Below are 13,190 nucleotides of genomic sequence, written 5' to 3'. Positions count from 1 at the left end.
AGTTCTGATGCAGGCTGTGAACCATAACCACACATACTGTCAGCAGTCCTACAAATGAAAATGTGAATATTTTCACAGCATACAATAAATAATTTCCTCAGAAAAAAATAATGCAGTTCACACATACTGATGCATTTCAATATCCCCTGAATTAACATTTACATCTCCTTAAACCAACACTAAACAACTAATCTACATTTACTTTAACACTTATATAATTCCTCGCTGTTAACACACCTCACGCAATGTCATTACCCACAATTCTCAGCTGCTAATGAAGGTCTTCACAGCTTATGTGTATATGTACAGGTGTATAAATGCTTATTATTGTCTGTCACTGCAGGTTTATTTATTTTAAAAAGCAATTCAAATAATTAATAATGACTGCTGTTTTTAATTGTATTGCCTACATTGTGTTCCACTTAAACAAACATCAGCAGTACTTCATGGCAATTCATTCATTTAGCAAATAGCTTTTTTATAGACGCACTCTTGCATTCTGCATGCAAGACTGGAAGATTAATTGCTGCTGTTAGTAAAAGTTTTCCAGATTGGCTTTCTCACATATCACAGCGCTGAATGTATAAATGGCAGCCCGCTTTAATTACGGCTCTAAGTTTGTCCAGACAGGAATCTCAGCTTAGCAAGTTGTGTATGTTTTTCTGTGGGTGTAAAAGTATCACAGTCATCACAGTCTGTCACTGAAACATTTTCTAAAAGTTTACAGCTCATCTCTTATGACACATCCGATGATGTTATCCTTTCTCGCTGGCGTGCCCGCAGCTGAAGGGATCATTTTGATTCTCCTGGTTTGGGAGCTTAAATTGCAGTGTAATCCACTGCATGCTTCCATCATTTTTTTAAACCACTTATTTGGTTCAGGGTTGCGAGGGTGCTGGAGCCTATCCCAGCTGACAGCGGGCGAGAGGTGGGGTACAACTTCCACAAGTTGCCAGCCCGTCATAGTAGCAGTGTAATGTAGATGGGTAATGGCGTCTGATTCATTAGAGCCCGTGTTTGGATGGAGTAAGTGGGATTGGGAAGCTAAATTAGGTAATGCACTTTCTAATCCATCTTTTGGTGTAACCGCAGTATTTTGTTGATCCACCCCGTCTGTCTGCATTACTCTGAGGGATATGTGTGTGATGTATATATGAAGAGAAGTGCTGCCATGTCCACTTAGTTCTCCTCTGTGAATGGCACATATTCTTGAAATGCACCTTTGGCTAGAAAAAGCTGCTCAAATGGAAAGCTAAAGGGGAAAATGCAGTAAAATAAATCAGCACTGGTTTTGCAGCTCAGCTGTAAGACACAAATGAAAGAGCTCACACAAAGCTGGCCTCTTGTAATCTAAAAGTGGGTAATTGCACCACTTTCAGCAGAGTTCAGCTCCCTCACGATTAAATTCTTATTAAATTTTATTTATGTGAAACAGACCAGCATGTGCATTATCAGATCGGCTAATTAAACCAGACTTAATTCAGTAATGATGCTCTGAGACTCTCATTTACAGTTAGTCTCATTATCTGGCTCCCATTGGTCTCTGAATTACGACCGGAGTTTTGCCACGTTACCAATCTCTTTCAAGGGTTCTTGTCTCTCACCCCGCGTGTGGTCCTCGAGCGTAAGAGACCAATCCAAAGTTAATTGATGTTTACACAGTGGTGCTTTGGGTTGTTTTTACTCTTTATTACGCTGAACCTGAGCACCTCCCTCTCTTTTGGCCTCGGAGTGCTAGATCGATCGCATCTTTCAAGCGCTCCCGTTGTTTCATCATTGGTGAGACTGCTGCAGCTTCAGGTGTTGTAAAGACTGGATCTGCTGAAGAAGAATGAATCTGTAGTCAGTATGAAAGAAAACCATACTATTATTCACAGAACGTGAAGTGTACTACATACATAATGAGCTCTAGGAGCTTAGCCTGGAGATGAATTCTTATTAAATATAAATCCTTGCTTAAGACTCTTTTTCTGCTTGTGGTTTGCTGTAGAAGCCTGCAGCTACACAGAGCTCACTGTCTGAATCCAGCATGCCTAAATATTTAGGAGCCAATTGAAATCGGGGCTTTTTACTTAAGTACTGCTCATTTATGTTCGGGACTACATGCCAAACCAGGCTAGAGCATTTCCTGTGTATCCTTCCCCACCCAAAAAAATAAAGAAAAAGTTTAAAGTGCATTTGGCAAAGAAGCAGGATGAGAGGATGAAGGTGGGATGATACTGACACCAAAAAGCAAACAGGACATCCTGTTGTGTTTGAGTTTACAGCATTCTTGCTGTGGTTAGGACAGATAATAGAGGGATGTATCTTTTTTTTATCGCCTGTGTTCAACCAAACGACGGCCCAAAATCAGCTTTAGAAAGTATACAGAATACAGAAGACAAAGGTGCGTAAGCACCCGCACACATCAGGCCTTATCCTCCAGGCTCAGGGCAGAGTGTTACCAATGAGACAGCTATGTAGTTAAGAGTTGGGGGGTGGGGAGTGGAAGTAAATCAAATACGATTTGTGACGTGCTGTCATTGCTCCCGTGTGGCCCTCAAAGGCTTTGTGGGTTTAGTAAGAAAATTGAGCAAACCAACAAAGTGAGTGGCATGATGCAGGGAGGAGCTGCTGTGGTCTGCTAGACAAGATGCTTTGTATAGTTCTACTTTTTTTACACACCATCATGCAGCATAAGAAGCCTGATCTAACACGGAGCTGTGGCAATGGAAGCTAAAAAGTCAAGTGTGATTCGATGCGTAAATTTACACATTTTTTGCCACTGAACTTCTGGAGAGAAGGTTTTTGCAGGTAGGGGATTTTTCGTTTTTGCATGATGTCAAAGATTTAAATAATGCATAATTTGGCATTTCTAAAGATGTAATGTTTACAGAAATTTACTTGAGAATCGAGCTCACTTATTAAAAGTTTTTTTTTCTTAAGAATATTCGTTTACTTGATCTCTTTGGGGATAAGTTTGCGAAAAACCAAGAATACATCCATATGTGTTTTTATGTTTTATATTAAAGAAAACCGTGACGTCAAATTGTTGTTATACATGTGGTGTATAACAACAATTCTGCTGAGTGAGAACTGCTAGAAGAGAAGCTGGTAACTCGGTTTGACCTGGTGCTTTTCATATGACCTCTTTCTTTTTGATCCTAATGTAAATGAATTATGCGAAATGGTTAAACAAGATCCCTGGGGCCTGACATGTGGCCCTGCTTTCCCTCTCTTTCTCTTTTTCCTTTGGTTGCATGAATTAGATGGATTCAATTAGCCCATCTAATTTAGGCCTCTGTGCTCTGAAAGGGTTAAGTGAATGAAAGATACCATACCGTAGTCTGGACTGAGTTAGCGCACTGACGTGCCATGCGAATAGGTCTTGAAAACAGAAGAAGATTAAATCAATCTGCCATCTGATCTGTCACTTACAGACAGATCTGGCAGAAATGTGCAGTTAAGCCTCAGTAGCAATACTGTGTGCTGAGCAGACATTAGGCCTCCTAGTAGAAGCTGCTTATCTTCTTTGTTTGTAAAGCTCTGTTAACCTACAGTGATGAAGCGATGGACCCTCGTTTGCCTCAGCTGTCACCTGTGTCCGGACCCTGCTCCATCTGTCTGATGACTTTCCAGGAAGTGCTCTCTCTGCAACCCCTGACCTCTCAAACCGGGTTCTGAATAAACAGCTAATTGGCTGGGTTTCCTGTTTAGCCTGATGGGAGCGCTGACTATTTCTGTCTGTTTACAGAGTTCTGCTTCTCTCTCTTTCTCAGAGTTGTACTCTTTGTATTGTTTATAAAAGAACAATGCCCTCCACTACAACTGTGCTCCAAACATCAGGCTTTGGGGATTACACAGCAGTGTCTAGGCCACGCAACTCCCCTGCGTTCCTGGAAATCTGCGCCTTTTGTTGCTTATGGGAGGAATTCGGTTAGCTCATTTTGTGTGCGCTGTTTATTTGCGAAAGTCAGCTTTCAAGTTTTAGCAAGATAATTGAAATACCGTGTGTGGAATGTGTGCTGGGTTTAGACCTGAATGCAACACACAAATAAATAAATCTGTGCAGGTTTGGAGAATGCATATTAACTCAGTGTGTGCTTATATGAAAGGAGGTGTTTTGTTCCTGTAGGCTTGCAGCGATGTGCACATGTGGGCCTTCGGAGCACACCAGAAACAAATGTGCATTATTCCCTGACTAATAGTTTTCTGCTTAATAAGCAAAGTCCAAAAGGAACTATCTGTATCTCAGCTGTCTGTGTTGAATTAAATGGCTTGTTTCTTTGCCAGATGTGACTTTCTCCTCTCCTATCTGCACTGAATTATTCAGGCAGTTCCGGATCTTCTGTAACTTTCATCCTGGGCCTGCATCCATTTATAGGAGAGATTTTGTGCCCAAAAGTCAAGCAAGAGACCTCAAGGCCCAGGAGTCACGGGTTCAAATCCAGGCTACACCACAAGAGGATTGCTCTTGTCTAACATCCTCTCTCTGCCTTAATAATAATGATTTATTTTGAGGAGTTTAGTGGGAATTTGTGAACATGACATGTTTGTATTTTTTCCAAATCTTGGAAAGGGGGGAGCTCAGATTTGGGATGACGTCAAGAATGGTGGGAGAGGCTTTACTTTCAGTATTCCAGTCGTTATCATTTTTAGTGTCTTGATTGCAGCACAGCTTGAAAATGTGTTTTCTTTGCTTTTGAAATTTAGCTGATAATTGTCGCAAGATATTGGCTGAAGAGTCCACGATGTAGCTGTAGCAAAAGATGATTTACTCCCTACGTTTCCATTTTGCAATGCTGGCTTTCGACACTTTTAACTGTTACAGGAGGGAAGAAGTGAGTCGGGCCAGCTCATGCTTGTATACTGAGATTGGACGATTAAATCCGGTCATTAAGCGGGCTGGAAGGCGCGGAGCTGAAGGCAGTGTTTTTATTGATGTGGCAGGAAACGGGGGGCTGTGCACTGCTGCTGAATCTGTAAATCTAACGGACGCTTCACAGTGAGCTCCCTCTCTTAAAGCCGCACACACACAACTTCACTCTCTCAATTAAGAACACACTTAATGTCACAAACAGCCCATTAAAAGCTGTGTGGCAGGGGCAATAATGACGTGAGACTAAAGGGTGTGTTAATGATGGCAGCCTGTCTCCAGGGCAGGGTCCTGGCTGTACCCTGAGCCCACGCTGAGCAGGATATAGACAGGTGTCTGAATCCGAGTGATTATGGTTGTGTATTTTCTTGTTTAAGTTTAGTTTCTATTGTTTGAAAGTGTTATGATTTCATTAGTTTCAGTGTTTATTGTCGTCTTTTTAATTATAGTTGTTATACGGAGGACATATATCAGAGGCAGTATTCAGGAAAATCAGTACAGGTAGTCCATTAAAGCCTGATTAGCTGTAATACATTTTTTACTAACAGATACTTAAACAAACAATATGTTCTCCAGATTTCTCTAATTTTAGTTAGTCTTAATTTTATTTTCAAAATTCTACTTTTTAGTTAATTTTTAGTTAACTATAACAACCTTGGTTAGCCGGGATAGACCCCCGGCGATCCTGATAAGGATAAGCAGAAGACGATGGATGGATAGATGGATGGTGTAGCTCCATCATAATTGTGATTATGGTGACAGTAATGTGCTGCATATGGAGAATAAAGTGCTATCAATCTTGACCGCTGGTGCTTTTGTGCACCAGTTCTCCACCCAGACCTCCTCTTGAACTTTTTGTGCACTATAAAAATGTCATTCTTCCTGAATTGGAAAAAATGGCGCTGTGACTGTAATTCAATACAGTAGCAGATTTGTTTCAACCCTTATCTGCTACAAAACTTTCATGGTGTTTTAAGTTAATAAATTCTCATGATGCGTTTCTCTTCCTTTCTCTGGCTAACACTCATTTATACAGGTTAGCTTTTCCTTAATCGCCTCTTTATTAATTGTCCTCTTTATTTTTGGACATAGTTTGCAACTATTTGCATGTATGTGTGCGATGAATGATCGTATGGTTGATTATGTGTCTGTATCTTCAGACATTATCTTTAATGTGTGGCTTTTATTCAAACTGTGAAGGACTGTGTGATTCTGTGTTTTGACAAATGTCATACAAATAAAGTTGTTTTTATTAAAAAGTAACTATTTTGTTGTAGCTTTTTTTTTCTCTATAAAGAAGACAATTAACTTGCTGCACTTTCCATGATCCATGCCTCAGACTAGAAATTTTCCCTATCATGCTTCTACTGTTGTGAATAAGCTAAGCCAACAGGCTTCTGCATGTAGTGTCCTATTTACTTAACTCTCACAAGTATATTGTTACTGAAACTAGGGGCAGAGTATAAGTCTATGCAACTTCTAAAGCAGCCTTGGCCTATTGCCTTATATTTTTGCATTTCCCTGTCAAACCGAGAGATCTCAGCCTCACTTCCACTCTGCCCTCTAGCATTTTGCCCTGTGCACTGATAAGAACTCCAAAGGCCAAGTGATTTGCCAGCGGGGAAAGAGCTAATTACCGTGGCATGTGCCGCCATTTGTTTGATATGGAAAGACATCCCTTTGATCTTAAAAAATAAGAACTTATAAAATGATTATCAAGATTGCAATCTCTGTCTTGATGCCCTTCTGTCTTATCATTTATTTGAAACATCTTTAGGTAATGCTAATGCTAATCTCTCATGTGACTGCAGCACTGAATGGACATTTTCTTTGGCTTTTTTCCTCCTCCTAATTTATGTTTCTATTCTATTTCTATTCCTCGTGTTTTTTTTCAACCTATTTTTAACAACCGTGTGATTTGATTTGTTTCCATTTTTTTTATTTACAGGATACTGAGCCACAACAAAATCCGAGTTCTGAGAAACGGATCCTTCCTTGGACTTTATGCCTTGGATAAACTGTGAGTATCCTTTTCTCATCGTCCTTTATTAAATACTGTGCTTCTGCGGGTGCTCTAATGTCATGTGTATTGTTTCCACTGGATTTATGTGTGAGCTGATTTCTGGCTTGTCTCTGGCCCGGGCCTTGTGGAGACATACAGACAAGGTATCAGAGAGATCTGAGCAGATCTGAGCAGCTATGGCCCATCTATCTGATCACGGGCTTCATTCCAGAAGGGAGGATGATACACTCAGACTGGCTATCACAGACTTATGTTGAAAACTTCACATAATTACACTTCACTCCTCCATTATCAGTAAAGCCCCACTCCACATGACAAGATAAGGGAGATCTCTGGCAGGAGCTGCATGTTGGCAGCTTTGCCTGTGGCTTGCAGACAGTCTGGCCCTCCTTAGCGGCATCGTAATCTCTCTATGAATGGGGTGTGAGACAAGTGAGAGATGAAATATTTTCTTACGAATTTGAGGCGATGCACAGCGCCACTGGTGACAAACGGGAAAGGAACTATAGTTGGAACTGCCAGTGGTGACACATGGCTATAATTGCACGGCCTGTAAGACGATCCACCACCTTGGTCCAGACCACGATATTACGAAAACAAATACAACCCTGTTTTCAAAAGAGCTGGGTTGCTTTGTGTATTGTAAATAAAAACAGAATGTAATCATTTCAAATAATTGAAATGACATATTCAATTGATAAAAGTACAAAGACCAAACATAAAATGTGTTTTTTGCTTTTTGGAAAAAATGTATATATTCATTTCAAACTTGTTGCCAGTAACATATTTGGAAAAACAAAAAGAAAGAAAAAGTTTGGCCATCGGTATGTTTACAGCTGTGCTGGCTTGAATCTTCTTTTAATAGTGTTTTATAAGTGTTTAGGAAACTGAGGAGGCCAACTGTTGTACATTAAGAAGCTAAATGTTTTCCCATACTTGCTTGACATGCAGGGCCTCCTTAGCTGTATGTTTCATTTCACAGTGTACCAAATGTTTCCAGAGGTTGACGGGCCTGGACTGCAGGCGGGCCAGTTAAAGCCCTGAGACTTGTCCTACACAGCCATGTCGTTGTAACACTCTCTGTCATATTTAGGTGGGAATATAAATTGATCAAAACCTGCATGCATCATTCAGAGCAAGTGTGGCGTGAATAAGGCACGGCGGGACCACGGAGCAACGTTCAGAGCCAACTTTATTTAATTCACGTCACACCACACACACCAACCCCTGAGTCCCCGTGCTCCAACACGGCGGGCGCGACCGCGGACGCCGCGCAGGTGCGCCCGCACGGCCCCGCAAACCACGCCCCACCACATACCCCCATCGCCCGATTGAGGCCGGGGAGCAATCTGGCCGAACCTACTCCCTCCCCCCGCGAACTGGGGCGAGACTCGGCCCAAAACATCGGCGCCCCAGCCCAAGCGACGGGGAAGCGTCCATTCTGGTGGCCGCCCGCGCATCCAGCGGCAACGGCGAAGTTGGTCCGGAGGTCGGCCGCGTGGCAAGCGGACACGGCCCCACAGGCATGGCCGTGAGCTCCTGTACACAGGCGGCTGGGCAGACGTCAGGCGCGCAGAATCGACTGGTGGCAGCGAGGCTGGACTAGCCAGCCCGCCGACCCCCGGCTTAGCGGGGCTGTCCCGCTCCTCTGCCTCCAACTCCGGCTGCGCAGGCTGCCCTGGAGCAGGGACCTCCGTCTCCTCGCACAGCTGCTCCGCCACCGCCTCCGCCACTCCCGTTTGGAGCGGCTCCCCGCACTGCGCCTCCGCCTCCAGCAGGCACAGCCCCTCGTCCACCTCTGGGTGGAGCGACTCCTCTTCCTCCGGCAGGTGTAGACCCTCGCCCGCCTCGTCCTCCGCCTCCGATTGGAGCGGCTCCTCCACCGCTCCCGGCAGGAGCAGCCCTTCACCCGGCTGCTCCTCCTCCGGCAGGCTCGGACCCCCGCGTGACTCGTCCACCACCTCCGGCTGCCGAGGTGCCCCACACGGCTCCTCCCCCGCTTCACTGTCCTCGGGACACACTTGTGGGGGTGGCGCCCAGGCCCAGAGCAGCGCCACCAGCTCCCCAATCCTTTCCAGGTGGCGCTCGGACCGGTCCTGCAGCTTTGCTGGCGACGCACCTTTCCTGGCTCATACGACCGCCGTGCCGCTCCTGGTCGCACCAATGTTGCGTGATGGCCGGCGGAGGCTTCGCCCTTTACACTCACATTGCACACCGCGAAGGTGCGCATATCAGCTGTGTACACTAATGCACAACAGCCATGCTTTCACACATGCTGGCTTTCCGTCTTCAAATTTCCAAATTTTGACTTTTCATACCACAGGGCAGAGTTTGAATGAGCTTGGGTCTACAGACGTTGACAGTGTTTCTGGTTCTTATACAAAAAATAAATCTTATAAATCATGCTGCCCAATGAATGAAATACAAACAGGATGGGTGTTAAATTAATTAGCACCTACACGCTACTATGCCAATCTCCCTGAATACTCTGATATTCTCACACTGTCCTTGAATCTAGTGTACGTTTCACAACAGATTCATTTTGGGGTTTTTTTTTCACAGTGTGCTGTTTCACAGGGCATCCCAGTAAAGCTTTATGGCAACAACACATATGTTGCAGCTTCACTTCGCAAACTTGGATGCTGTAGTCTGGCAGACAGGCTTATATTGTTGGCGAGGGGGCTGGTGGGTATGTTGCAGAGATATTAGTTCCACATGGCACTTCGAGCTGCCACCCATGAAGCTAACGAGTTTCTCAAAAATGTTGAAAGAAAGAAAAATATAGTAATTTGTTGCAGTTGTTAGCTTGTTAGTACCTACCACTGAAGTTCAGAGCAGATGTGCCAGTCGAGAACAAAAGCTATATTTGCTCAAATTTATGTTTTTTTTTTTCTAAAGTCTGACACGAGAACACCATTGGTGAATAGTTTCAAGGCCAAGTTGTCAGTTCTCACCTCAGCAGTCTTGCACCGAGGATGCTGATAAAGCTGTTGACAGGAAGATCCTGAGGCTAATGCTACTTGGGCAGTAATGTATAGTAAATTAAAGCCTGATCTGTGGCTCAGGATGAGCTGATGTTGCATATTTTTGTTAGTGTGGAAAAGCCTTCCTGTAGCGCCATAGGGTCGGCAGGTCGGGTAATCTGAGCTCTCCCATGTACCTGGAGCAGTGATAAAAAACTAGCAGGAGGCAGCAGAGTGGAGGTTTAACTAAAAGAGCTTGGGAGAAAGACAAAAAACAGGCAGACAAACCCCTGGCTGTGCTCCACAGTGGGAGATGCAGGCGTCTGGCTGAGCACGAAATGTAAATCACACAGGCCTCATTTCACTCCTCCGCCTCCACCTCTGCTGGCTTGCTGACACACAATGGTGGAGGTCCACTCACTCAGTCACTCACTCTGACATCTTCAACCTTTAATTGAGCCTCGGGCAGCTTATAATTACATCTGAGCTCATGGGAAATTTGCTGTCTGTTGTGAAAAATGCCACACTGATGGAAGGGTTTGCAGGGATGAATTCAGATATGAGCTTAGAGTGTGAGTTTTGTCTGCGCTTGTGAGATTTTGGTTTTGTTTTGTCTCCTCGGTCCACCACGGCTCTTCGGGTCTCCTCATTGTTTCCAGTATGGCGTCAACATGTGCTTGTCATTTGGAGCAGTAGTGAGCAGTTACTCATATTATGTGACCAGCGGTGTAATCAAAGGCCAGCCCACTGGGGCTGAGTAAACACACATCAGGGAATTACACTGCATCTCTTCCCCTACGTGACAAGGATAAACACAGTCTGCGCCCCCTAACTGCACACACACACACACACACACACACACACACACACACACACACACACACACACATTGGGACACATGTTGTTGTGAAACATACACACACAGGGACACACACACACACACACACATATTCTCGTTTTGATATCTTAGTGAGGACATCAAATTGATAGTGCTTTCACTAGCCCAGAGGATTTAGATATCACCCTGGGTCAACACAGCTGAATCAAATAATTAGTTCATTACCAAGCTTCTTGAGAACTGTTGAGGAGGACATGTTGAAGAGGTACTTTAGACATTTAAATCAGCTGTGTTGGATCAAGGACACATCTAAAACTTGCAGGACACCGGCCCTTAAGGCCCAGAGTTGGAAACCTCTGCCCTAGCCGCTTACCCTAACCCTAACTAATCAAAATGAATACCTAACCCTAACCCATAGCCTAAACCTAACCATAATCTAATTGTAACCCTGACACTAAATCCACATTTTAAGTCTCAAAAAGTCTTCAGTCTCGCAAGGACAGCCGCTTTTGTCCTCATAAGTGACTGTTGGTCCCCACAAGTATAGTAACATTCCAATTTTTGGTCCCCACAAAGATGTCTAAACAGGTACACACACACTTGCGCACACACTCTCACTCTTGGCTCATCGCTGCTGTGACTTCAGTGTATACAGTAACCCTTGAGTGTGCTTCCTAGTATGGGCACCCTCTCTTCTGGCCCAGTCTAACAGGTCTCAGCAGACAAACACTCACTTCCACACGCTCACAGCATACTTCTATTCAGAGCTGAATGCAGTCTGATCTGCTGTTATTAAACGGAGAATTCAGCTCCAGAGTAGAACACCCTCCTCCAGGCCTGGACAAGGCCGTGCAGCAATCTACACAGTTAGCCCTTTCATTGGGACAAACCTCCTCAAAGCCACTATTGCCTTCATAACCTGCCAAGCCACCCAAGTGCAGAGGAGCAATTTAGGATTGTTTGTTTTTTGCCCTCTTACTAGACTACTGTGTTTTTGTAGGTCTTTTAAACAGGCTTGCCATCCAATGGCTACATTTGGATCTTGGAATACTTAATTTCTTTCCAGCTCTTTGGATGAACACACTGGTTAAATCATGCCTCGCCTCTGTGGCGGTGGTTGCTATGCGCAAAATAAGTCACTTTCATACACACCGTCAGACCTCTGCTCGTGTACTTGCGCACCTTTTGAGTACCTCTACCGCTATGCACACCCTTTCTGATGGAAGTTTTCACTGGCAACCCCACTAATGAGCCGGGACCTTTATGAGTTGTGGACAGATCCCAGCAGCCTGTCCTGCACTGATTTGAGGCAAGGTAATGAGAATAATGAGCAACGAGGGCCGAGGCAGTCTGGCTCCTTTCCAAATGGGCCCCACTGCACCATGGGACACAGGACAGGCAGGCAGGGCACAAGGGGCCCTCATTACTAAGGCCTGTTACCCTACAGCGAGAGAGGGAACAGGGAGGGAGAGCAGAGGGCAACGATGATGATGGATGAGGGAGCAGCAGGGTGTTTGTAGTGGACAGGTCTGAAAGGCAGGAGTGAGGCTTGTGGTTAGGAGGCTCTAGGTGTTGGCAGCGTGACCGTTTTTGTCAACAAGAGAGGCTGAGATGATCTCTACAGTGGGAATCTTTTAAACACTGCGCTTCTTTGGACTCATTGGAGTAAGCACATAAAACATCACATAAGACAACCAAACACTTCTTGTAGACTCAACTTAGTTTAAGTGTAGAAAATAAGGAGGTGCTTGAGATTTATGCTGATAATGCAACAAAATTAAGGGAAGCCTGAAATTAAACCTTGGGCTGGAACACTGTTTCTTAAAAATGTCTGCATGAGAAAACATGCACAGTTATAGTGTTATGATTATGTGCAGGCCTAGGCCAATTCATATATGTTTGGCTTGATAGTATCTATTCCGCAAAAGCAGAGGGAGACCATTCATTCACTCTTTGCCTGAAATCTCTCCGAAACCAACCTTGAAATCGCCTCTGCCATTCTGAGCGGTAGGGGTTAGGATGGAGTCCAACTTAAACAACTTTACCATCTGACATGAGGGACGCGGAGCCAAGATGGCTAAAGATGGTATGGTGGTGAGAGAGAGGGAAAGGGTAGATGAAGAAGGGAGAGGGAGGGAGCGAGGGTGAGAAAGAAAGCACACTGCTGCAGTTTGTCTTGTATAAATCTGAGGCCGTTTTCCTTAGCAGGAGATTTCCACACAAGCTGAGCAAATTACCTTGATGAGTGGGAACAAAGAAGAGGTGTGCCACACTGTAACACTTAAAAACAGTGGCCAATGTGTAGGCATGGCGAGATGGCAAGGAGCCCCTCTGTCTAGACTGGCCTGACTAAAAGAAAGGCTCAGATTGTACCAGCCCACTCTGGAGAGAGCTAAAGACAGCTGCTGTGATTGCACAGGGGAGTCTTGTTTCCCCCTTCACAGAAAAATGAACATTTGTTTTGGTGCATTTTTCCCGCACATGCCACCGGGTGGCTCCCGGTTAGGCAAC

The 13,190-nt window shown here is 44.5% G+C and overlaps 1 protein-coding gene across 2 annotated transcripts in view; it reads left to right on the top strand.

Annotated features, from left to right (window-relative positions):
• The window catches only part of adgra2 (adhesion G protein-coupled receptor A2), a 43,283-nt gene that overhangs the window by 14,118 nt on the left and 15,975 nt on the right, over window positions 1-13,190 (top strand). The window contains exons 1-2 of one of the 2 annotated variants that reach the window (XM_040019818.1): window positions 442-2,793; window positions 6,804-6,875. In XM_040019818.1, coding sequence (XP_039875752.1) covers window positions 2,738-2,793; window positions 6,804-6,875 — 128 coding nt within the window. In that variant the 5' untranslated portion in view covers window positions 442-2,737. Of the gene's footprint in view, window positions 1-441; window positions 2,794-6,803; window positions 6,876-13,190 lie in introns of those variants that run through there. The other variant, XM_040019817.1, reaches the window with a different exon arrangement.

This window comes from Simochromis diagramma, unplaced genomic scaffold (genome assembly GCF_900408965.1).
Source record: "Simochromis diagramma unplaced genomic scaffold, fSimDia1.1 OVJJ01000822.1, whole genome shotgun sequence".
NCBI lineage: Eukaryota > Metazoa > Chordata > Actinopteri > Cichliformes > Cichlidae > Simochromis > Simochromis diagramma.
Note: the sequence above shows the minus strand (reverse complement) of the source record. Positions and strands in the feature narration are given on the sequence as shown.